Source organism: Lichenostomus cassidix, chromosome W, assembly GCF_008360975.1.
Source record: "Lichenostomus cassidix isolate B80296 chromosome W, HeHo_3.0, whole genome shotgun sequence".
Taxonomy (NCBI): Eukaryota; Metazoa; Chordata; class Aves; order Passeriformes; family Meliphagidae; genus Lichenostomus; species Lichenostomus cassidix.
In genome coordinates, this window is record NC_139510.1 from 11,847,995 (window position 1) to 11,872,600 (window position 24,606).

General features: G+C 46.5%; 1 protein-coding gene and 1 long non-coding RNA gene across 8 annotated transcripts in view; one reads left to right on the forward strand and one right to left on the reverse strand.

Annotated features, from left to right (window-relative positions):
* Nucleotides 1-24,606, reverse strand: part of LOC146425500 (uncharacterized) — an 865,580-nt gene that overhangs the window by 267,633 nt on the left and 573,341 nt on the right. The gene's annotated exons all lie outside the window — the stretch shown is intronic.
* LOC146425503 (ATP-dependent chromatin remodeler CHD1-like) overlaps nucleotides 22,273-24,606 on the forward strand; it is an 87,763-nt gene continuing 85,429 nt past the window's right edge. For all 7 annotated transcript variants that reach the window (XM_085041558.1, XM_085041559.1, XM_085041560.1 and 4 more), the window contains exons 1-2: nucleotides 22,273-22,599; nucleotides 24,094-24,275. In XM_085041558.1, coding sequence (XP_084897684.1) covers nucleotides 24,226-24,275 — 50 coding nt within the window. In that variant the 5' untranslated portion in view covers nucleotides 22,273-22,599; nucleotides 24,094-24,225. The remainder of the gene's footprint in view (nucleotides 22,600-24,093; nucleotides 24,276-24,606) is intronic.

Here is a 24,606-nt window from a genome sequence, read left to right on the forward strand (position 1 = left end):
GTCACCATTGGGGTTCATCAACTCCTGAGTTTCTAGGGGATCCTGGTCTCTCTCAGCTTTGAGCTTTAAACACCGCTGTCCAATGCTGCAAGATGAACAGCACCTTATCATGCGGCTTTTCCCTTTTGCCTCTTTTTCCAATACAAGGACCATCGAGTCCTGAGGTGCTAAATTAATACCACATTGTTTCTGCCATTCTGGTTTACGTCTTAAAGTGAAAAAGCAATCAGTGTAAGAGGTCTCATCCCATTTGTTTGCCCTCCTTAAAAATAACATTAGTTGTAGCAGGGTGTTATAGTTTAAAGTCCCATTTTCTGGCCACTTTTCACCATCATCTAATTTGTACAGTGGCCACCACTGATTACAATATTTAATTAGGGTGCTCTTTTTCATAGTCCCCCCAGAGAATGCTCCTAATTGTTTCCAATATGCTAACACACATCCCAAGGGGCTTTTTTGGGGTATTTCCTTGCTTTCTGATGATCCCATTGCCTCCTTTTGTTTATTCTCCCTCTCTTCTTCCTTGTACACTTTCCTGCACATCTCTTCTGACTTTTCCTCTCAAAACCCCTCAGATACGGGGAACCAGCCACAAAGTCACACTACTCTCTGACACTTCTTCCCTAATCTATTCCTTCAATTACAAGCACACAAAAGTCCAGTTTCCACACCAAACACAGGATTTTAAAAGGAAATCACAAGGAGCTGTATTAGAAAGGTGTAGAGGGTCTGGGTGTTCTCAATTCAGTCTTTCCCCTCTAATAATACAATCTGCCCCCCTCCAGATACTATTATTTATACTCATTCACTCTTTACGACTCGCTTTGCTTTTCTCTGGCCGTTTCTGTCGCCAGAGAACGGAAACGCAGATAGAGCTCCGCTCTCGCACCATGTTGGAGACACGTCTCATTCATTCACACTCACACAGCAACAAAATATTGACACAGTAATACAGTAACAAAATAACAACAGACAGAACAAAAATCACAGTATGGTGTAATACAGTGAGGTCCAACCCCCTTAAAGGTACCGTTCACTATAGCGGGGTCCAACCCCAGGGTCCAACCCTTTAAAAGTACCTTTTCCTGACAGTGGGGTCCAACCCCTTGCCCGGGACTAATTTCGGGAGACCCAGTCTCAACCCACCCTCGGGGCTAGCACCCCAGACCTGCAGGCATTTATTTTAAAAGTAGCAAATACCTTAATTTGGTGCAGATGGTCCTTAGTCTACTCCCGCCGTGAGCCAGAGGACAGCTGAGCTTCCCCTGAAAATTCAGGGTCGCGACTGGAAGGTCTGCTTACCCCAGGATCAGGCAGCCGAGCAGAGTCAGGGTCCCATCTGGGGTGCCAGTTTGATTCGCCCCAATCGAGCTCAGATACACTTCAGAGACCAAGTCAGAGAAGTGGGTATTTGCTTTATTCAGTGCACCGGATGTGTGGGGAATTGTTTCCACCAAACACACACACCTCAGTACCTCAAAGACACAGAGTTATAGGTAAAATCATGAATATTAATTACATTCTTCAGGATAGGAGTGGTTATACAAATCATTTCTCGGAAGTCATTAATATCATTAGCATGTGCACCACGCACGCTCCGTATGTCCTGGTGGTCTTTGGAGGCCCCCAAAGCCCCCTGCAAGGTGACAGTCCTTCATGGGATGATTCAGCGGTTTCTGTGCTGGTTTGAAATGCATGCTTAGCTGATAAGCCATCAGGCCAGAGCTGTTACCTACAATTTGAATTTGAATTAAGAGTTCAGCCTTCAGCCCTGGAGGCCACAGACAGGCGCCTGTGCTGGTGGAAGGGGGGCAAAAAGCTCAGAGAATCTTTCTCACCCTGCTGCCCAGCTTTCAGCCGCTCCGAGCTGCTTCGCTGCCCTCCGCGCTTCTCAGCCTCCCGCCATCACCAGTTGCCTGAGGCTGACCTGACCCTGCGCCACAGCGCCACCTGCAGCCCCTCGGGAGTCATCGCACCTGCCCTGCCCGGCCGGGAGCTCAACAGCGCCCCTGCTGCTTGCAACTGTGATTACACCACACAGGAAAAGGCTCAGCAGCTCACGTGTCATCTGCTATTGGTTTTCTGTTTCTAGTTGTGGTTGCTATTATTGTTATTGCTTGTTTATAGATACTAGTAAAGAACTGATATTCCTTTTTTCCCATACCTTTGCCTGAAAGCCCTTGATTTACAAAATTAAATAATTCGGAGGGAGGGGAAAAAAATCACATTCTCTGTCCTAAGGGAGGGTTCAGCCTCTCTTGGCAGACACCTGTCTTTCAAACCAAGACACCCCCACATGTCCCGATGGCATTAGGGTACACTGCGCACCTGTATCGACCAATGCTTCATATTTTTGTGGCTCTGCTGTGCCAGGCCATTGGATCCACACAGTCCAAAAGACACGGTTTTTCTGTGCCTCTACCTGGCTAGAGGCAGGGCCCCTCTAGCCCTGGTTATCATTCCCTCCCTGGGCATACATTCCAGAGGTTCCTTCAAGGAGATCTGACATCATCTCCCCTTCTATTGCATCTAGCAGCTCGGTCATGGGAAGCTGAGGCTACCTTCACTTTAGCGGAACCCCCTCGGCTAGTGTTTTCCTCCTTGAGTTGATGCACCCATACTGCCAGGACAGAAGTAGGTTTCCCATCTGTGTTGGTTTGAAAACAAACCAGTGGGAGATAACAAGTCAAGATTGAAATTAAAAATAAGTGAAATAATACAAGGAAAAGCACTGACAAAGTCAGATACAACCTAACACCCTGTTAGGGTGGTAGTAGCAGTCCAACTGAAGTAGTCCAGTTGAAGCGGTGATCCTGTGAAGGTCTAGTCTCCAGCTGAAGATCCAGTAGTAGCTCTGGTCCTCTGGGAATCCAGTAGACAGGGCTAGCTCAGGCAGTTCCAAAGCCAGGTTATATCCACGTGGGAACACCTGGTTCCTCCCTCCTGGGCAGAGCATCCCACAATGGGATGAGATAAGTCCATGAGTCACACGGTGGGTCCCTGATGGCCCATTGCCTGTCATCCGGAGTGGGTCATTAGCAGCTGATAGCAGCTAACGGCCCACAGCTGGTGGTAATAGAATACTTAACTACATCTATATTGCAACCTAGGACACCATCCCACCTTCTCATGTCTTCCCCATGGTCACACAGAAAGAACTACAGGTCAGCTTGTGGGGTGTACCCCCTCTCCCTAGCTGGGGGACGTCAGGCTCTGGTGTTGGGGCCTGCAACTCACACTGGTGCCACACTGTTCTTCCTCACCTCCTCCCTCACCTCCCTAATCTCCTTCAACTCCTCTTTGAGGTCCTTAACCACAGCAGAGACATGAGCCTGCATTAGGCCATTGATCACATTTGCATAATACCTAAGCTTCTTGGCTATGGAGCCCACTGTCTCTCAGTTGTTGTCGGCATTAATTGTTGCAATGAAGGTAGCATATTGGGATGGCCCTAGACTTGCCAGGTTCCACAACATTTGCCCTGTGCACCTGACCTTGTCAGGATCATTATAGTGCTGTCTGTCCCTTCCAAAGAGTATGTCTAATACTGCCACTTCTCTCAGCTGTTGGATCCCTTCCTCAACAGTCTTCCAGGGCATTCTATGATAGTGCTCCTGCATTCTGTCTCTGTGAATGAACTTCCCCTTTACACTCATTAAAAGCTGCTCCCAGAGAGAAAGGGGCCCTGACTCCCTCACGAACACCTGATCAACACCCACATCCTGGGTCAAGGATCCCAAATACCTTGCCTCACCACCATCCAGTTGCACGCTTGGGCCCATAAGGTCCCAAACCCAAAGTAACCAGGTTGAATAAGCCTCATGCCCCTGTCACCAATGTTGTTTTGCAGATTACGGAGACTGTCGTACAACAGGGACTTGGTGATGATTTCACGCTCTGTCTCCCCTGCTGGTTGTGAGTTTCCTGGTTCCCCATCATCATTAACTGGGCATACTGATTTGGTCTTATACTTCCTCCTCTGCACAGGGGCATCTGCTGCTGGCTGTCACTGCCTTTGCGGTTCAGCTGAAACCTGGATGGTTGTAATATCTGTTGGTTCCAGTGCTGCACCCTCAGACTCTTCCTCTTTGGGGCAGGGAGAGGGTTTCCCACCAGATTGGAAAGAGTATTCCTTCAGCATCTGACATATCTCCTCCACCAGTACCCCCACCTAATCTGGACAATTAATTTCTGAGGTGGGCTGTTGGGCAGGGTCAGGCTGTGGGGCAGGGTCAGGCTCTGGAGTGGCATCAGGCTCTGGAGCAGCATCCCTAGGCTCTGGGGCAGCATCTGCAGTCTCTGGGGCAGTATCCCTAGGCTCTGGGGCAGCATTCCTACTCCCTGGGGCAGATGTTAGAATGGTTACCCAGGGCAGTCTTACCTTTTCTCTGAATGCTAAGTAGAATAGACCTATCAGCAGCACCAACCAGTGTACAATATCATTAGCATTTGGAGACTATCTGAACCCTTTGAATGCTGGTGGGGTAGGCCCAAAGAAGTGAGTGAAGGGTTGGGAGAAAGCTTCCCCCGGTGTTATTTCCTCACAATAGGTACCATTATTTAAGAGACTCCAAAAACATACATTTAGTGTGTGATAGCCCTGTATCCATGTGCCCACCTTTCAAAGGAAGTTAAAAATCCATAAATTCCTCACCTTATTGACCCATTGTGCAAACTGGATAACAGCCACAGTAGCCTTAGTCATAGGATCCATGTATAGATAAGGAGCTGCAAACAGGAAAAATATAGCCACGAGTATGTGCCAACTGAACCAAGGTACGCGAGACCACATGGTGCCACTTAGTGAGGTTTCTATGTTCAGCACACCAAAGTAGGTTACTCAGAAACTGTTATTCCTTTTTGCACCCTTTTTTCTCGATGCCCTCAGGCCCCATGTTGGGCGCCAAAAATCTGTCCTGGTTTGAAAGACAGGTGTCTGCCAAGGAAAGTGGGAACTCTGCCTTGGAATGGAGATTATGACTCCCCTTCCCTCCAAATTATTATAACTTTGAAATCAAGAGGCTTTCAGACAAAGATATGGGAAAAGGAATAACAGTTCCTTACTAGTATGAATAACAAGGCAAACAAACAACAACTGCAGCAACAACCAACAAAACCAGAAACCCAGTAACAGCCATCTCTGAGCTGTCTCACGCCCTCCCCTATGGTGTAGTTACAGTCACAGCCGGCAGGGGCGCTGTTGGGCCCCGGCCAGGCAGGGCAGGTGCGATGATTCCCCTGTGGCTGCAGGGGGTGCTGTGGCGTGAGTCCCGTCGTGTCTCCCCTCACGCGGTAATGGCGGGTGGGCTGGAACACGAGGTGGGCTGTAGCAGAGACCTCATAGTAGTAAGCTGGAACGGCAGGGCTGGCTCACCTGGGGGAGGAAGCAAGAGATAAAAGAAACTCCGCAGCTGTAGCAGGAGCCGCAGGCATCCCAGCAGGCATGGGGTGTTGGGTTACAATGTAACAAAGACCTGAAGCAGTAGCAGAAAAATTATGGGGGTTGAGCAGGGAATCTCTCCGCTGGATAGTTCACCAACAATGGCTAGTCTGTGGGTCCAGGCTGTGCAGAAGGGAGGGTGGCCCCCCGGCAAGGGTACAGGGTCCTCCCAGTCCCGAGTCCCCGGTGTGGCATACACTGGCTCTGAGCTCCCAAAACAGCAGGGAGGCAGAAAAATGAGCCAGCAAGCCCAGTCACAGTGCAGAAGAAAAAAACCCCAAAAAACAACCAAAAAGAAACAGCCAAACGCACGCATAACAGTAACTCAGTAACTCTCTTAGAGAGAGAGAGACCCTGCTGCCTGGGTAGTTGAATCAACCATGCAGCCGGAAAAGGTGGAACTCCCCTCCCCCCCAACTCTCACAAGAAATCCCAGGCTGGCTCCCACCTATTTTGAGATTCTGGAGCTGGAGGTGAGGCGCGGAATTGACTCCACAACTCAGATAGTTATGAAGTAGGTATGCATTTATTCCAGCTGGGGTGCATGGGGGGTAGCCCCTCAAAAGCATGCACACTGTCAGCAGCACTTCACTTGGTTTATATTAGGTTGCAGGTTACATATGCATAAAGTTACACAAAGCCCCTATACATATTCATTTCCTATCCCCGCTTCGTATTATAATAAGTTCAAAGTTCATTTAAATATGCTCGCGCAAGCACAGTGTCACAGATTAATTGTGGGCGAGCGTCCCAAATGATTAATGAGGGCAAAATTGGTAGTCTTCCTCACGATGAACTCTTCACCCTGTTCTCTTGCGCATGCTCCCTTGGTTCTTGGTCCAAGTCCAAGCCTTAGAATTAACTTGTACCAGTTCTGGGGTCCAAGGGCAGGATGTTCGGTCACACTCAGTAGTTTTTCTCAATTATTTGGCTCTCTTCTCTCTATCCTCCCTGATACTAGGTAGGCACAAAATCATTAAGCGAATAATCAATATTGTCTTCAGCAAGCAAATATTAGTAAATCATTATCCAATTTCTGGCCTTCTAAATCAGTTCAAAAATTATTATTATTATCCAGCTTCTAGTTCTCTTAAATTAATAAATTCTAGCTCACCCTAAATCAGGGGGAGGGGGGGGTACGGTGACCATCCCAGACACAAAACAAAAAGAATTCAAAAACCAAAGATGGGATGGGATAAAAAGATATCCCTAAGACAGGTACACATAGAATTCTTCCTCTCAATTCCCAGGAAAGTATCAGCGGAATTTGCATCCAAACTCCGGGGAAAAGTCCTACATGTTTTCAGAGTTTGTGTAGGAGGCTTCTGCCTCCATGAAAGTTTGTGTAGCTTTTATAGTCTGTAGAGTGTCTCTCAGTCAGGAATTCCAGCTGATCTCTCCACATCTTGTTCTCAAGGCCAGTTGTTTATTGGGAATTCCACCCCTGGTGCCAGAGAGAGAAATAACTCCCTAGCTAGGCAAGCTGGCCCGGGTTATCTTATCAATTCATGTGAGGGGGAGAATGTCCAGAGCTATCACACCAGCTGATGAACAGAGCAGATAAGCTCTTCTGTGGTAGGGGGGAAGTCCTGCCACATTCCACCCCTGTAACTGGAGGCACTGATTTTACCTCATGGAGTGACTGTGCAGGAATCTCTTGCCTCCATGCTATAAAAGCATCCACTTTGATCTGTGTACACCATTGTTGAGTGTTTTGATACACATTAATTTCCTAAGCTGTACTATATCTTTTAAAGATGTTGAACATGTTATCAATATTGATAAGAAGCACCTGCTGTTGCTTCAGCTTATGTATTTATGTATTAAATAATGTAACACTGATATATATATTTGGAAAGAAAAAAAATTAATGATAAACCAAGAGATTATAAAATATGGCATTGAATTCAGAGTGTTCATGGTAGTTGGGAACAATCCAATAAGTCACTTTACTTGTGTTGTTACCAGTTTGTGTAGGATAAGTTGTTCCCCATCCCTTGAGTCTTAAAATCATAGGAGGATGAGATGTAAATCAGGAACAAAGACGACTTCGTGGAGGTAGTTTCTTGGTTGTAGTGATTGGAGGAGTTCAATAGATGGTCAGAGACTCTTTTCCCTTACATTCGTGCTTCTTAGTCCAGTGTTCTTTTTCAGTGAAGTTCAGTATTTCGCATACTCTTGCTTAACATATTAAGTCTTACTCGACTTTACAATAATCTAAACAAATACACACATAAAATAGTCTGATTGTCCCAGGGGAATTGAAGATGTAATGAAACTCAATTGCTTTTACCTACTTAGGATATTACTCCAGTTGGAAGTTTTATGCCTTACCTTGAAGAGGCAGGAAGCGGTAAACAATACTGACTCCATAATCATATAAGAATTAAAGTTATATTCAGAGTGAAATTTTTCTACCCACTATGACAATCAGAGTGAAGTCATAAGCATTCTAAAGCAATACTTGTGAAAAACTACAAAGCATATACAAATATTAATTAAAGCAATTAGAATTATCAAATAATTTGGCACTTCAATAGTACTAATTAATATTTTTAATACTATGTAAACAAAGTCAAATCTATTCTTTTAAGACCTTTTAGAGGAAAAGGCTATTGTCAGATTTACACATATTGTTAAATCCAATTTTACAAATTTGGAATAAAATCCATGTATCAAATATTAATGTTAGGATACAGTAATTATACCAATCAGTTTTCTCATGGTCACATTTAAATTTGAAATTCATTAGGTTATCCCATCAAATATATTTTCTCCTCAATTCCTTTGCATTTCATGAAAGATTCTAATGTTCCTTTAATTTCTTTAGTATCAGTCTGTATTTTTAGAGTCTGATCTACGTATACACAGCAATTGCTGTTGATAACTATGGAAGCCAAAAGCAAATCCAGCTATTTGATTTTGTTTAATTACCTTTGAAGGGTTGGTAAATTCTTGTTTCAAGGCACTGATTGTATCATCAGGCTTTGTTGTTTTATGGAGGTTTGGGTCATCTCTTCTTCCAGAAGGGGCATCACTTCCAGCTGGAGGAAGACTTTTAGAGAATATGTTTGGCATGGACTTTTCACTATTTGAATACTCTCATGAAATGTATGGAGGAATGAGAACAGATCTAGCAATTGTTGCAATTTGTTATCAGTGTCACAGCTTGCATTAGCTTTAGGTGTGAGTTTCCCTTCCAAGGGTCAGGTAACATATGCTGTATGTATGTGTAGGAGAAAAAAAATTGATAGTTTTTGTTGAGATGGCTGATTAGCCGTGCTGCATTATTACAAACATTGACCTGTAATATATTTGCCTGCTGGTGAGTGATGCTCCACAAGAACAGCTTATTTTGACATTGCTATTAATACCCTCTCCAGCCTTCCCCTGACACAGCACCCTCTTAGTGCTGTCAGTGCAGTCTGTAGAAGAAACAGATTCAGCTTTTAAAAAACATCTTACCAACTTGCAGACTCCACACAACAGTGCAACAAGTGAGCGCAATTGAACAGGACAAGATTTCTTAAGACTGCTGTCCTGAAACGAAGTGAAAAACAATACAGAATTTAGGAAAAATAAATAAATTTCAAATTAAAAGGGGTTTTGTTGGTGGATTTTGGTTTTTTCCAATTTTAGTACATGCATAAACATTCCACATTGCATCATGACAGACTTCAGTTGCTTTTCCAAGTGCTTAAAATTCTATGCAGTCTAATACCTTTTCCCCTTTCTTCAAGGAAGATCACTGATGTACCAACAACAAAAAAACCCAAACAAGCACCAAACCAAAAAACCCAAAACTACTCTAGAACACATTACACTGCAATATCTATCAGCATCACTCTAAGTTCAGAGAACTTATTTGCCATAGCTTTAAAAATCTGTTTGAGTTTTTAAAGCTTGTAGGAAAAAGCATACAAAATCATCAAGTCCAACAGTTAAAACAGCACTGCCATTTAAAAGGTAAATCCATGGAAACAATAGCTGTGAGGTAGTCATATTTTAACATCCTTGTCACATTTTCTTTTCCTCCTTTGCCTATGGGCTTCTTTGATTTTCCCTGCATTATCTGTGGTGTAGCACATGTCGGGGGTTGGGGACTTTGGAATTTTCTCTCCATTCCTGTTACTAAGCAACAAATAGCTGGGTGATTAGAGCCATCAACTCTTTTGTAAGAGACAAAGGGGTGTGCTGGGCAGGGCAGGAGAAGGAAGGAGCCGTCTGTTGGAATTGGCTCTTGTCGTTCGGACACCGAGAGGAGAGGCTGCTCCTTGCTTCTGGCTGAGACCACAGGAAAATCCAACTGTGCTCTGTTTTCTCCTCCTGGCTGGGTGAGCTTTGATTCAACCTCTTTCCCACTGGGAAGTGCGCGCTTCCCCGGGCTGTGTTTTCTCGCAGCAGCTGCTGGGGGAGTCTGGCTGTCCCTGACGCCCGCCTCGCTCTGCCGCACGAGACCGCGGCGTCTGCTGTGACTGCGGAGCCCTTGCTACCTCGCTAGCTAGCCGGGGAGAGCCAGCCCCTTGCTCCCCTCTGCCGCCCTGCTCGTCGCTCCGAGCTGCTTGCTGCCCTGCCTTCCTCTCAGCCTCTTCCGCCATCACCAGCTGCCTGAGGCTGACCTGACCCTGCGCCACAGCGCCACCTGCAGCCGCTCGGCAGTCATCGCACCTGCCCTGCCGGGAGCTCAACAGCGCCCCCTGCTGCTTGCGACTGTGATTACACCACACAGGAAAAGGCTCGGCAGCTCAAAAGTCATCTGCCATTGGTTTCTGGTTCTATTTGTGGTTGCTATTATTGCTATTGCTTGTTTATAGATACTAGTAAAGAACTGTTATTCCTTTTCCCATACCTTTGCCTGAAAGCCCTTGATTTTTCAAAATTAAATAATTTGGGGGGAGGGGAAAAATCACATTCTCTGTCCTAAGGGAGGTTTCAACCTCTCTTAGCAGACACCTGTCTTTCAAACCGAGACAGCATACAAGCAATTCCTCCTCTAACTGAAGAGCTTTAAATACTATCTGATGCTGTCCAGCTAGGGACCTGTGTTGGTTTTGGCTGGGGGAAGAGTTAATTTTCTTCATAGTAGCTACTATGAAGCTATATTTTGGATTTGTGATCAAAACAGTGTTGATAATTCAGGGATATATTTGTTATTGCCGAGTAGTGCTTACACAGAGTCAAGGCCTTTTCTGCTTCTAGTACCACCCTGCCAGTGGGAGTGCACGAGAAGTTGGGAGGGGACACAGCCAGGACAGCTGACCCCAGCTGACCAAAGGGATATTCCATACCATATGACATCATGCTCAGCAGATAAAGCTGGGGGGAGAAGGAGGAAGGGGGGGACATTCAGAACGATGGTGTTCTGTCTTCCCAAGTCACCATTGCACATGATGGAGTCCTGCTTTCCTGGGGATAGCTGAACACCCGCCTGCCCATGGGAAATGGTGAATGAATTCCTTGTTTTGCTTTGCTTGTGTACATGGCTTTTCTTTCCCTATTAAACTGTCTTTATCTCAATTGATGTGTTTTCTCACTTTTACCCTTCTAATTGAACCCCCCATTCCAGGGGAAAGTGAGCCAACAGCTGTGTGGTGCTTGGCTGCCAACTGGGGTTAAACCACAACAGTCCTTTCTGGTACCACATGTGGGGCTTGAAGGGTTTGTGATAATGACAGATTGACTAGGATATGCTAGATTGAATTTATAGCTGTTATTGCTGTTTAGCTATTAATTGACAGGCTCCTGTGCTTGCCGTGGTACTTGTTTACCTCACTGTATATTTGTCTACTGCTCATTAGTGGATGCTTTTTCATAGAATTATTTAAACATTTAAGTTGGAAAAGACTTCAAAGATCATTGAGTCCAACCATTAACCTAACACTGCCCAGTCTACCACTAAACCATGTCCCTAAGTGCCACATCCACACGGCTTTTAAATATCTCCAGGGATGGGGACTCAACCACTTCCCTGGGCAGCCTCTTCCAGTGCTTGATCACCCTTTCAGTGAAGAAATTTTTTCTAACATCAAATCTAAACCTCCCCTGGCACAACTTGAGGCCATTTCCTCTTGTCCTATCCCTTGTTACTTGAGAGAAGAGATCAACTCCCACCTTGCTACAGCCTCCTTTCAGGTAGTTGTAGAGAGCAATAAGGTCTCCCCTGAGCCTTCTTTTCTCCAGGCCAAACACCCCCAGCTCCCTCAGCCGCTCCTCATAAGACTTGTGCTCCAGCCCCTTTGCCAGCTTCCTCTGGACACACTCCAGCACCTCAATGTGTTTCTTGTAATGAGGGGCCCAAAACTGATCACAGAATTTGAGGTATGGCCTCACCAGTGCTAAGTACAGGGGGACAATCACTTCCCTGATCCTGCTTCCCACACTATTTCTGATACAAACCAGGATGCCATTGACCTTATTAGCCACCTGAGCACATGCTGGCTCACGTTCAGCCAGCTGCTGACCAGCACCCCCAGGGCCTTTTCTGCCTGGCAGCTTTCCAGCCACTCTTCCCCTAGCCTGTAGCACTGCAGGGGGTTGTTGTGACCCAAGTGCAGGACCTGGCCCTTGGCCTTGTTTTTAACTGAATACCACTGGTCTTGGCCCATTGATCCAGCCTGTTCAAATCCCTCTGCAGAGCCTTCCCACCCAACTTGGCGTCATCTGCAAACTTACTGAGGGTGCACTCGATCCCCTCATCCAGATCATCAATAAAGATATTAAACAGGACTGGCTCCAATACTGATCCCTGGAGAACACAACTAGTGACCAGCCACCAGCCGGATGTAACTCCATTCACCACCACTCTCTGGGCTTAGCCATCCAGCCAGTTTTTTACCCAGCAAAGAGTGCACCCCTCCAAGCCATTGAGCAGCCACTTTCTCCAGGAGAATGCTGTGGGAAACAGTGTGTCGCTGTTGAGCAGCTAGCAGAGTAATGAATGCATCGGTTCTCAGTGGCAAGAAGGAATGACCTTTATTGTTTTGATTTCATCACATATATAGAGTTCTCAAAAGTCACCCAGATTGGTCAGTCAGAAGCCTTCCCCCAGGCCTGATTGGCCAGGCCTGCACTGCCCAAGTTCTGGGACACTGTTCCAAAAACATCCAAACTTTATCTTTATTTACAAAACACAAGAAAACTTCTCATGGGAAAAACTGTGCTAGCCACAACAGTGTTAGAGGCTTTACTAAAGTTTAGATAGACAACATCCACAGCCTTTCCCTCATCAACTAAACGGGTCACCCTGTCAAAGAAGGAGACCAGGTTACTCAAGCAGGACCTGCCTTTCATAAACCAGTGCTGACTGGACCTGATCACCTGGTTGCATCTGACATGATGGCACTCAAGATGATCTGCTCTATAACCTTCCCCAGCAGCAAGGTAAGACCGACAGGTCTGTAGTTCCCTGGATCCTCCTTCTGGCCCTTCTTGTAGATGGGCATCACATTTGCTAACCTCAAGTCAATTGGGAACTCCCCGGATAGCCAGGATTCCTGGCAAATGGTTGAAAATGGCTTGGCGAGCTCTTCCACCAGCTCCCTCAGTACCCTTGGGTGGATCCCATCTGGCCCCATAGACAAGTAGTGTAGCAGGTCACTGACCATTTCCCCTTGCACTATGGTGGCTTCATTCTGCTATTCATCCCTGTCAGGGAGCTGAGTACCTGGAGAACAACTGGTCTTACTATTAAAGAAGGCATGAAGTACCTCAGCCTTTTCCTCATCCTTTGTCACTATGTTTCCCCCTGCATCCAATAAAAGATGGAGATTCTCCTTAGCCCTCCATTTGTTGCTGATGTATTTGTAAAAATATTATTGTTGTCTTTTATGGCAGTATCCAGATTAAGTTCCAGTTGGGCTTTGGTCATTCTGATTTTCTCCATGCATTACCTCACAACATCCTTGTAGTCCTCCTGAGCTGCCTGCCCCTTCTTTCAAAGTTCCTAAACTCTCTTTTTCTTCTGAGTTCCAGTCAAAGCTCTCTGTTCAGCCAGGCCAGTCTTCTTCCCCAACGGCTCATTTTTCTGCACATAGCAATGGCCTGCTACTGCATCGTTAGGATTTGCTTCTTGAAAAATGTCCAGCCTTCCTGGCCTCCTCTGCCCTAAATACTTATTATGCCTTAAATGCTGATAAAAATTTGAAACACAGACACGCAGTATAGGAAAAGGGTATTACCTTGGTTTAATAGGATTCCAGGTGCACCACGAGCCCTGACGATATCCCCCATATACAATTTATGGACCCCCTAGATTAGCATACTTATCTAAAAGTCTCCAATGAGAAGTCTAACAAATTTAGTAATTGCCCCCTTATTAAAATTACCTCCCCTAAAAGAGGTTACAACTTAGTTTACAAAAACATGTCTCAGTGATGGGGCTCTGTTCAAGGTTGGTGCCTCATGCTTTGGAGATTGTGGGGATGTTTCATCTTCCCCAAAGAATTCTGAGCAGGGCAAGGGTACAAGGGTTATAAACATGTAGGGAGTAAAAAGTACAGGAATGGGGAAGGGTAAATGGATATATAAAAAGAGTGTAAAAGTATATTGTGATAATAGCTGCAAGTTCCCCACACCCCTTTCTTAATGAATGTACTTGTCACCTATTTTCCCGCCTTCCCTACCCCACATAGTCCTAGCCACGCCCCCAGTTTTTCCTATTGGTTCCTGTACCCTAACCCCACGTGGTCCTGGTCACTCCCTCGGGTTTCCCCTATTGGTTCCTGTACTCCTAACTCCGCCCCTGTACCTCCCCTGTACCCAGAGGTCACTGGGCCAGTGTGCTGTCCCTGCCCCTCTCTGTTTCCCTATAAAACCCCTTACCCTCCGCCATCTTGCTGTCTGTGCTCCACGTGTGTCTATGCTCCACATGTGGCTGTGCACGTGAGGCTTTCACCCTCGAGGCATCTCTGCCTCTGGAAGGTTGTTGGCCTCTGCTGCACCATGCAAATAAACATCTTCCATGGACACACTGCGTAGACCCTCCTCGCCTCCTTTATCACCACGGGTTGTGGAAGCAGACAAACCAGAGCAAGCCTTATGGCTCCCTGGCCGGTGACAGCACAGTGTCCAGCCCTGGGACAGAGGGTTTGGAGCACTGAGGTGCTGAACCAGGCTGGGTAGAGAAGCTCTAAGGTAAAGTCTGCTGTAACATCCTCCAAAACCGCAACAAAAGTATAATGAAAAAGGCCAAAAACCCATCAGGCATCAGAGGAATGCCAGAAAATTGTGAAAATATTCAAAATGTTTGCAGATTTGTGATCTTATCCAACAGCTAAGCCCCACACAACCATTCACTCAACCCAACCCCTACCCAAGCAGGACAGGTAAGGGAATAGGAAGACCAAAAAAAGTGTGGGTCAAGATAAAAACACTTTCATAAGTAAAGAAGAAAATTAAAGAAAACAAAAACACAACTGATGCAAAGACAATCACTGACCACCTTCCACAGATTGATGTCCAGCCAGTCTATAAGCAATGGCTATGTCCCCCAAAATCTTCCCCTCTCAGTTTTTATTGCTGAACATGACATTGTATGGCACAGAATATTCCTTTGGCCAATTCAGGTCATCTGTCCAGGTTGTGTTCCCTCCCAGCCTTCATGCTCACCCCCAGACTACTTGCTGTGGAGGCAGAGTGGGAAAAGGAGAAAGCCTGGATCCTGTGGAAGAATTCTTCAGCAATAACCAAAATACTGGTGTTTTGTGGTAGTTTTGATTGGCTCAAAACATCAGTAAAGTATTTTTTAACATCTAGAAGTGAGACTCTGAGCTTTTTGCCCCCCTTCCACCAGCACAGGCGCCTGTCTGTGGCCTCCAGGGCAGAAGGCTGAACTCTTAATTAAAATTCAAATCGTAGGTAACAGCTCTGGCCTGATGGCTTATCAGCTAAGCATGCATTTGAAACCAGCACAGAAACCGCTGAATCATCCCATGAAGGACTGTCACCTTGGAGGGGGCTTTGGGGGTCTCCAAAGACCACCAGGATATACGGAGCATGCATGGTGCACATGCTAATGATATTAATGACTTCCGAGAAATGATTTGTATAACCACTCCTATCCTGAAGAATGTAATTAATATTCATGATTTTACCTATAACTCTGTGTCTTTGGGGTACTGAGATGTGTGTGTTTGGTGGAAACAATCCCCACACATCCGGTGCACCGAATAAAGCAAATACCCACTTCTCTGACTTGGTCTCTGAAGTGTCTCTGAGCTCGATTGGGGCGAATCAGAAGAAATTTAGACTCCTCAGAAGCTGTTGTGGTAGGCTTAGGGAGGTGTCTGAGAGGTGGGGAGTGGCACAAAGATAGCTCTTGTGCGTCTTGAGTGAAAGTTTTGGAAGTTTTTACATCAAGTCCAGCAGAGCCAATCTCTGATGGCTCTGAGAGTGATGGACATGCTGCCGGCCAAGTTTGAGCCAATTAGAAGTGCTAGTTATGCTTCTGTGAAAACATATTTAAGAAGAAATCAAAACAAGGCAGACACGCACTTCTTTGTAGTTAGAAGAGGAGGAGGTGGAGGTAAAAACATGTGAAGGGAGAACAGCATGGAGACGCCAAGGTCAGTGAAGAAGGTGGGGGAGGAGGTGCTCCAGGCGCCGGAGCTGAAAACTCTCTGCTAGCCGTAGTGAAGGTCATGGGGGGAGCAGGAGGTTCCCCCTGCAGCCCATGGAGTCTACAAAGATGCAGAAATTCATTCACAGCTCATGCCAGAGGAGCAGGTAGATGCCTAGAGAAAGCTGTGATCTAGTTTGGAGTCTCATCGAAAGAGTTAAAGCTACAGAGGCCTTGCAAGGGAGAGAAAGGCTTTGCTCTTGAGATAGAAGCAGCATGGCCTCGGCTCGGGAGAGTCTGCACCTTATGGACAAGAGGACTCATGTTGCAGCAGAATTCGGGCAGGATGTTGCTCGTGAGATTGGACTCACGCTAAAGAAGTTCCCAGAGGACTGTCTCTCGTGGGAGGGACTCCATGGCTAAGTAGAAGACCCCTCTCCCTGAGTAGACTGACCAGAAAACTCCTACCCCGCCTCCTGTCTGTGTTGCTAGTTTAAAAAGAGGGAAGGGGGGTGAGCGGAGAGACTGCTTCTTAAGAGGGTGGGGGTGAGAGCAGAAAAAAACTGTCTGGAGAGAGAGAGAGAGAAATAAGTAGAGATAAAGAGTATTTGTAGTAGAAGTATTGTAGTGATGAATAGATTTATAGCTCTGCTCTGTGGACTGAGAAAATACTTCACACCCTGCCTCTCTACCCGGGCTTGTTGGTTATAAAAGAAGAAAGGGGGTGAATACTATGAGTTCGTAAGAGGGAGGGGGTGAGTGAACAAAATAGTGTATGAAAAGTTTATTTTTACCTTGCATTTTATCCTCCAACTCTGTTAAGTAATTAAATCACTTTTTGCAACTTTAAGCTTAGAGCCTGTTTGCCCTTTCTTCGTGTGTCCTCCTAGCAATGTCCTATCTCATTTGACTCACGAGATTGATGTGTATTTTTGCAGGTTTTTTTCTGCAGCAAGAGAGAGTCGAAGTGCCTGGCGTTTAGTCAGGGTCAAACCCCAACAAAATTGTAAATGGGTTCTCTGGCACCTGATATTAATTCATTAGGATTCTAAGTGGCAGGTCCATAGTGTCGTATAATTTGCTCTGGTGACCATTCTTCTTTTCCCCACTTCTGGGTGCTCCCTTTAGCTAGGGATGCATCTATTGACTGCTTGTCTCTAATTAGATCAATATATACCTTGATTCTTGACACTGTTTTAGTCGCAAATCCAAAATACAGTGCCATGTGGGCTGCCACAAAGATAATTAACTCCATCCCAAATACACCCAGTACACCTTGGTAAATTGTTCCGTTGTTGATTATCTTAATTTAAATTAAATTTTAAATCTGAATTTAATTTAAAGCACTTTCTGACATTCTTGAGTTTAAATTCCATTGATTTTGTGCTATCATTGTCTATCACAGTCCCTTAAGCTGACTTAAGCAAATTTAAGTGCCTCAGGAAGGAACATAGTTTAACATAGATTTTTTTGTGGGCTTTTGTATTGGGTTTGCATGGCCAGGTTTTGGTAGCAGGGAGGCCACAGAGGTGGCTTCTGTGAGAAGCTGCTGGAAGCTTCCACCATGTCTGGCAGAGTCAACTCCTGATGGCTCTGAAGATGGACATGCCGCTGGCCAAGCCTGGGCCAATTAGAGATGTTGGTTATGCCTCTGTGATAACAGATTTAAGAAGAAATCAAAACAAAGTTGTGCATGCAGTTTTAATTCCAGCTAGAGGAGGAGGTGAGAACTTGTGAGGGAAATAACATGGAGACACCAAGGTCAGTGGAGAAGGAGGGGGAGGAGGTGCTCCAGGCGCCAGAGTCGAGATTCCTCTGCAGGCCATGGTAGAGCAGGCTGTCCCGCTGCAGCCCATGGGGGTCCACAGGGGATGCAGAGATCCACTCACAGCCTGTGGGGGAGGTGCCCACGCAGGAGTGGGTGGATGCCTGGAGGAGGCTGTGATCTGGTGGGAGACCCGGTGGAGAGAGGGGGCCCTGGTCCCATGCTAGAACAGCCTGTCCTTGGAGGACTGCACCCCATGGATGAGTGACCCATGCCACAGCAGTTTTGGGGGGACTGTCTACCCGTGGGAGGGATTCACATTGCAGCAGTTTTGGGAGGACTGCTGCTTGTGAGATTGGAATTACGCTGGCGAAGTTCCCAGAGAACTGTCTCCTGTGGGAGGGACCACATGGCATAGCAGGGGAAGGACTCCTCTCCCTGAGCAGTGGAAGGAAACCTTGGGTAAAAAACTGACCAAAACCACCATGCCCTGTCTCCCTGTGCTATCAGTGGGAAGAAGGGAGGGGTTGGGGGGGAAAAGGTGTTTTTAAGGGCTTATTTTACTTCTCATCCTCCTGTGACTTTGTTACCAATAAATTCACTTTGTACCTCTAAGTTGAGCCTGTTTTGCGCTTGGAGTGTTTTCTCCCAGTCCTTATCTCAACTCATGACACCTTCATTAAAATTTTCTCTCCTCTGCCCAGCTGTGGCAGGGGAGAGTGAGTGAGCGGTTTTTGTGGGTGCCTGGCATTTGGCCAGTGTCAAACCACAACACATATTTAAGAAGAAGAAGAAGAAGAAAAAAGTTATTGGGCAGATGTAATTGCAGCCAGAGAAGAGTGGGGTGAGAACATGTGAGAGGAACAACTCTGCAGACACCAAGGTCAGTGGAGAAGGAGAGGGAGGAGGTGCTCCAGGTGCCGGAGCTGGGATTCCTCTACAGCCCATAGTGAAGACCATGGTGAAGCAGCTGTACCCCTACAGCCCATGGAAGACCACAGGAATGCAGCCCGTGGAAGAGACCCACACCAGAGCACATGGATGCCTGAAAGAAGGTTGTGAACCCATGGGAGGCCCATGTTGAAGCAGGATCCTGGCAGGGACCTGTGGAGACAGGAGCCCACACTGGAGCAGGTTTCCTGGTAGGACTTATGACCCCATGGGGAACCCACACTGGAGCAAGCTGCGCCTGAAGGACTGCACCTCATGGAAGAGGGACCCACTTTGCAACAGTTCATGAAGAACTGTTGCCCATGGGCTGGACTCACATTGGAGCAATTCATGTAGAACTATCTCACATGGGAGGAACCCATGTTGAAGCAGGGGAAAGACTCTTCTCCCTGAGCAGCGGCAGAAACGTGATGAACTGACCATAACCCCCATTCCCAGTCTCCCTGCACCGCTGGGGGGAAGGAGGGAAAGTTGGGAAGGAGGGAGGGGTGGGGGGAAGGATTTTTTTAAGGTCTTATTTTACTTCTCATTATATGATTTTATTGGTAATAAATTCAATTCATATCTCTAATTTGAGTCTGTTTTGGCTGTGACAGTATTTGGTGAGTGATCTCTTCCAATCCTTATCTCAACTCATGAATCCTTTGTTATATGTTCCCTTCCCTGTCCAGTTGCAGAGGGGAGTGATAGAAGCTTTGGTTCGTGCCTGGCAGCCAGCCAGCATCAACCCACTACAGTTTTGAAGCTGTTTTCTTGTCTAAACACCTTCCTATGCTTTTTAAAAAAATATTTCTAAGGGTGAAAAAAAAGTGTATTCTCTAACTCCTGAGATTTTGAGCTATTTTCCTATGATACTTGAGAGATGGACTAGTGGAAGTGCCTCGCCTAGCCTCTGCTGCCACAATCCAAAAAGGAGATGGAATTCCTGTGTATAACAGCTGATCCCAACAGTTGGTGGGCTGAAGGAAGAGCTGCAGGAAACCCCTGCAGCCTTGCTGAGGGGGTAGCAGGTGCCTTGGCTGCACACCTTGCTCATGGCTAGGGGGAGCAGCCATGAGATAAACCCTAAGACAACATTTCTGACTGAGACTCAGATACTGGCTCCTGGTCAACACAAATCTTCAGGTATGAACTGATTTGACAGCTAATGTAGCCACCTTGCTTTGGTATACCCACACAATGATTCTCTTCTTTCAAGCCTGCCCTTCCTTCCTTCCTCCTCCCACTCTCCCTCCCTTCCTACTGTCTATTCATGTTAATCTCAACCTCTTTTATTCTTGAAGGGTGCTGAAGAAAATTCCAAGGATGGTACCACATCCTGGTCAGTAATGACCCCACAATCCTCCTAGCACGATGGAGTGTGATTACATGTGTCATGGTTTAACCTCTGATGACAACTAAGCACCCCACAGTTGCTTACTCACTCTCAGCCCCCCCCAGTGGTATTGTTGGGAAAATCTTTATTGTAACAAACAGTGTTTAGTCTTGCTGATGCTGACATCTCAAGAGTCAGAAATAGTTAACAATTTGTTCAGAGTTACAAAGAATGAGAAGGGAGTTATGAAACAAGGTCCTGCCTAATTGTTGCAAAATGTGGAATATGTAAAAATTTCTTAAGAAAATACGTTCTTTGATGTCTGATCTTTGTAAACTTTCAAGCCTAATCAACAAGACGGAAGATTTAATCTGTGAAACAGAGAGCAGATTACAAGCTCTAAGTGATGTCCAGGTGTTAGAAAAACAAATTAAAGTTTAGGCTTTGACATGCTTCAGTGATCTCAGACCTAGGGTGGGAGGGTAACAAAGATTGGGAAGAAATGCAGAATTTATGGGCTACAAGGACATTTGGCAGAACTCCCAAGATAAGGAAGAAACTAATAAAGCCAACTCAGCAACTGTGCCAAAATCAGCTCCAACTGGGTAAAAGGTAATTCCAGCAGGAGGACATCACAACCAGCAACCCACAGACCACCAACCCAAGAAACCCACCAACCCAAAAGAAGAGAGAAACTGAGCATGTGGATTAATTAGCATGAGAAGCTAGAGAATCATTAACCAATACAAGATAGAATACTAATTAATAAGAGAACTATGCAACTTATAGCAAATGAACACTAATTCCTTTGTTTGCTAAAATGTATAGTTAAAAGTTTTGATAGTTGGTGTGCATGTGTTAGGAGGAGTGATTCCCCCACACACCCAGCACCGAAATAAAGTAATGCCTACTCTCTGATACTGAAATTACAGTTTTAGAGAGTTTTATTTTCCTGATGTTTTCAGTGACAGGGTGGGGGGAGAGAATTGGAAAAGCGAGAAAACTCATAGTTTGAGCTAAAGACAGTGTAATATGTAAAGCAAAAGCCGTACACACAAGCAAAGCAAAACAAGGAATTAATTCAGTGGCAGACAGGTGTTCAGCCATCTCCAGCAAAAGCAGGGCCCCATCACATGTAATGGTTACTTGGGGAAGATAGATGCCATAGCTTTGAACATTCTCCCCTTCTTTCTTCCCTTAGCTTTAAATGCTGAACATGATGTCATATGGTCTGAAATAGCCCTTTGGTCAGTTGGGGTCACCTGTCCTGGCTGTGTCTCCCAACTTGTGTACCCCCAGCCTCCTCCCTGGTGGGGTGGTGTGAGAAGCAGAAAAGGCCTTGGCTGTGTGTAAGCACTGCTCAGCAATTAAAAAAAAAATCCCTGAATTATGAACACTGTTTTCAGGACAAATGCAAAACATAGCTTCATACCAGCTACTATGAAGAAAATTACCCCAGCCAAAACCAGCACAATATGCAGGATTCCAAAGAGGACAAAGCAGGTAAATTACGTCCTCTTTCTAACACACTGTAATTGTGTTGCTCAGAGCTAAGTCTTTTACTCAGCACTCACTACTTTTCTTTTGCTACTCTGGGAACAGGTAGACTTCAGCAGGAGGACTTTTAAATTTTTTTTCTGAAAATGAGCCACCTTAAACAAACAGCTTTCTCATTAATCACTTCAAAACAACTCGAGTTAGATATAATGAGAAAGAAAGGAGCGTTCTGCCTCCAGCTAGGGGATGCTTTCCTCATAGAGGCAAGTGTTCTCTGTGCAGCTGCATGCCAAGCCTTCCTAAATATGCCCTAATGCCAACTGTAACTGCATAGGAAGACTAAGAAATGTATATGTTTGTTAGGGGGCTCTCATTTTAGACAGGAAAAACCTGAAACAAACAAAAAAAAAACCAACCCTACACCGCACTAAACAGTAACGTGAGGTTCCCTGCTACGCTGGGCGGGTCATGGGTGCCTCTCAGGCCGGGCCGCGCCCTGCCCTCTCACACAGGACCTGCAAGCGGGCACCAGGAGCAGCACCGGCCCCAGCGCCCGTTCGCTGCTGCGGCGGGCAGGTGAACACCTACTGCCTCCGGCCCCTGCAGTATCCAGCGCAGCTGGGAAGCCGCTTGGGTTCCGCCATACCCTCCAAGTGGCCCTTCCTGCCGCTATGTCCCGGCGGCGCTGTCCCTTCCCGGCTGTTGCTCCTCCTCCCCGCTCTGTCCCAGGGCGCAGGACTGACATCACGCCCAGGGTTTCCATCCAACTAAGGGAGGAGGAGGTTGAGCGGAGTGATAGCGTGATGGCGGTGATCGAGAGGACATAGGAAACGGCGGCGGAGCAACAGAACACTTACCAGGGTTTTCTCTGCCCGGTTTGGGGCCCTATTGTTCACTCGGTGGGGACTGCAGGCGAGCCCACGGCGTGGGGCCGTAAGGAGCCGGCGGCCCAGGCCTTGTGGTGGCCGCAGGAGCAGCCTGCGACCCTAAGTTGCAGCACAGACCTCTTTGTGGAGCGTAGCGCCGTCTCGGACCAGGGCAGCCCTAGGAAAGTCGGGCCGGGTGCACACAAGCAGGTAGGCAGAGGCCCGCCATGGCTCCTTTCTCTTTCCTGGTCCGGAGTTGCGCGGTAGTTGTCGCTTTCGAAGATGGATGGAGAGGCGACTGGCACTGAGGAGTTGGATGGCTAGCGTGCCGCTGGACTCCTGGAGCCGGTTGCTGTTTTCCGAAGAGGGAGGGAGGGAGAGAGCTGTGAAAGCTGAGGCGGGCAGTCGGGGTTGAGCCTCTTTCGCTGGGTCCAGCGGGGGGTCTGTGACCAACTGGCTGGGAGGCCTTCGCTCTTCTCTGGCCATGGGGGGGTGCTGGGAGAAGCGAGCACGGAGGACAGCGGCCGCCTTGGCAATACTTCCAGGGAGCCTTGACCAGAAACAGCGCTTGTGCAGGTCGCGCCACCAGTAGAGGGCCATTTTCGGGGGCGGGAGGTGAACTCGCGAGAGGTAGGGAGGAAGCCCTAGCCTGGGCGCTCCTCGGGAGCGGTCAGTTACGGGAGGCCGCGAGAGCGCGGTGCGGGTGGTCGGGGAGGATCGTCGCGGAGCAGGGAGTGGCCGACAAGGAGACTTTCATGACCACTAAAGATCTTTCCTGGGGCCCAGCGAGTACCGGTCCCAGAGGAGGCAGAGTGTTTGCACCCTGGGCGTGGGAGGGCAGCCAGCGCTGATCTTGGCCTCGTTGGCCAGCCAGCGGCCTATCTGCGACGAACCACCAAGCTGCCTGGCTTGCCACCGCGGGGGCCCCAGCCTCGCTTCGCTGCCTCTCTGGGGTTACAGGGCTCTTTCCTATCAATTTTCTTCCGTCATTGCTTTTGTTTGCTGTCTGGAGTGGCCCTGGTGTCTGAGATAGTGCCTGAGCGCAGGGCTTTTTCCATCCCGGTACAAGGCGGCCTTCACCTCCATAATGAGCTGGAGCTTGGGCCATATTAGAGAGCACCTCAAGGCAGGCAACCTGCAGGTGAGCCCCTAATCGCTTTCACACCACATTTGTGAGAGGTGCTGCTCTTTAGCTTATTACTAGTGAGTTCATACTTGCACTTCATTTAATGTGAACCTAAACTTTTTCTAGGTGCATCTGACATGGTAGAGATCTGATTGAAGATGTTTGAAATAGTGATCACTCCATCTGTGGCATCTTGTTAGCTTCATGTAGTTAAGCCATTTTTTTAAAATGGGACAGTCTATTTTCCTGACTCTACCCCCAACAGAATGTAAACTTTGTGTCTAGAACTACTTCTGATATGTGTTTTGTGCACGACATTATTTTGCTAATCAGATCTTAGAGCATTAATATTTATAATTTTTATTTATTTATGTTTGGGGAGGCTGTTTTCCTTTAAAAGCAAGATCGGGTTTTTCTTAAGACAGGACTATGGCATACCTAAAGCTATGTTTCAGTTAAAAAGAAGATGCCAGATGTGATAGATACTCCCTTTTGGTGATGTTATTACAGGATAAGTTTTTTTCAGTGTTATTCAGTTGCAACCATCATATATTTCAAATTTTTCTTTACTGCTTTAGGCAATTTGGGAAAAATCTTGCAGAGAACAGTTGAGTCATCTGGAAAACATAGTACCAAGAAGTAATTTCTTGACATCTGCCTTCTAACCTGAGTGGACTTCTATTTATCTTTTAAACTTCTTAATATTTACAATGAATGGGCACAGTGATGAAGATGTAAGAAACAGTAGTGGAGAGTCAAGGTAAGCACTTTCAGTCCTTGGTTACATATTCTCCTGTATGTTGTTTATTAGAACTGGTTTACATTTTAACTTTGTGCTAAAGCTTCCTGGTGAGCAAGTAGACTGACCATGCATTTTTACAGATGCTTAATCTGCTTGTTAAAATCAGTTAGTTTAATTTAATGACTATAACAATCGTGTATATACCTTACATAATACAGTTTTAATTCTATTTAAGCTCTATCAGCATTACTCCTTTTCCTCAAAAGTTGTCTGAAGTGTCAAAAGATGAAACAGATTAGATTGAAATGATAATGTAAAACTCATGTCTATCTATAGAGTGCATGGCATG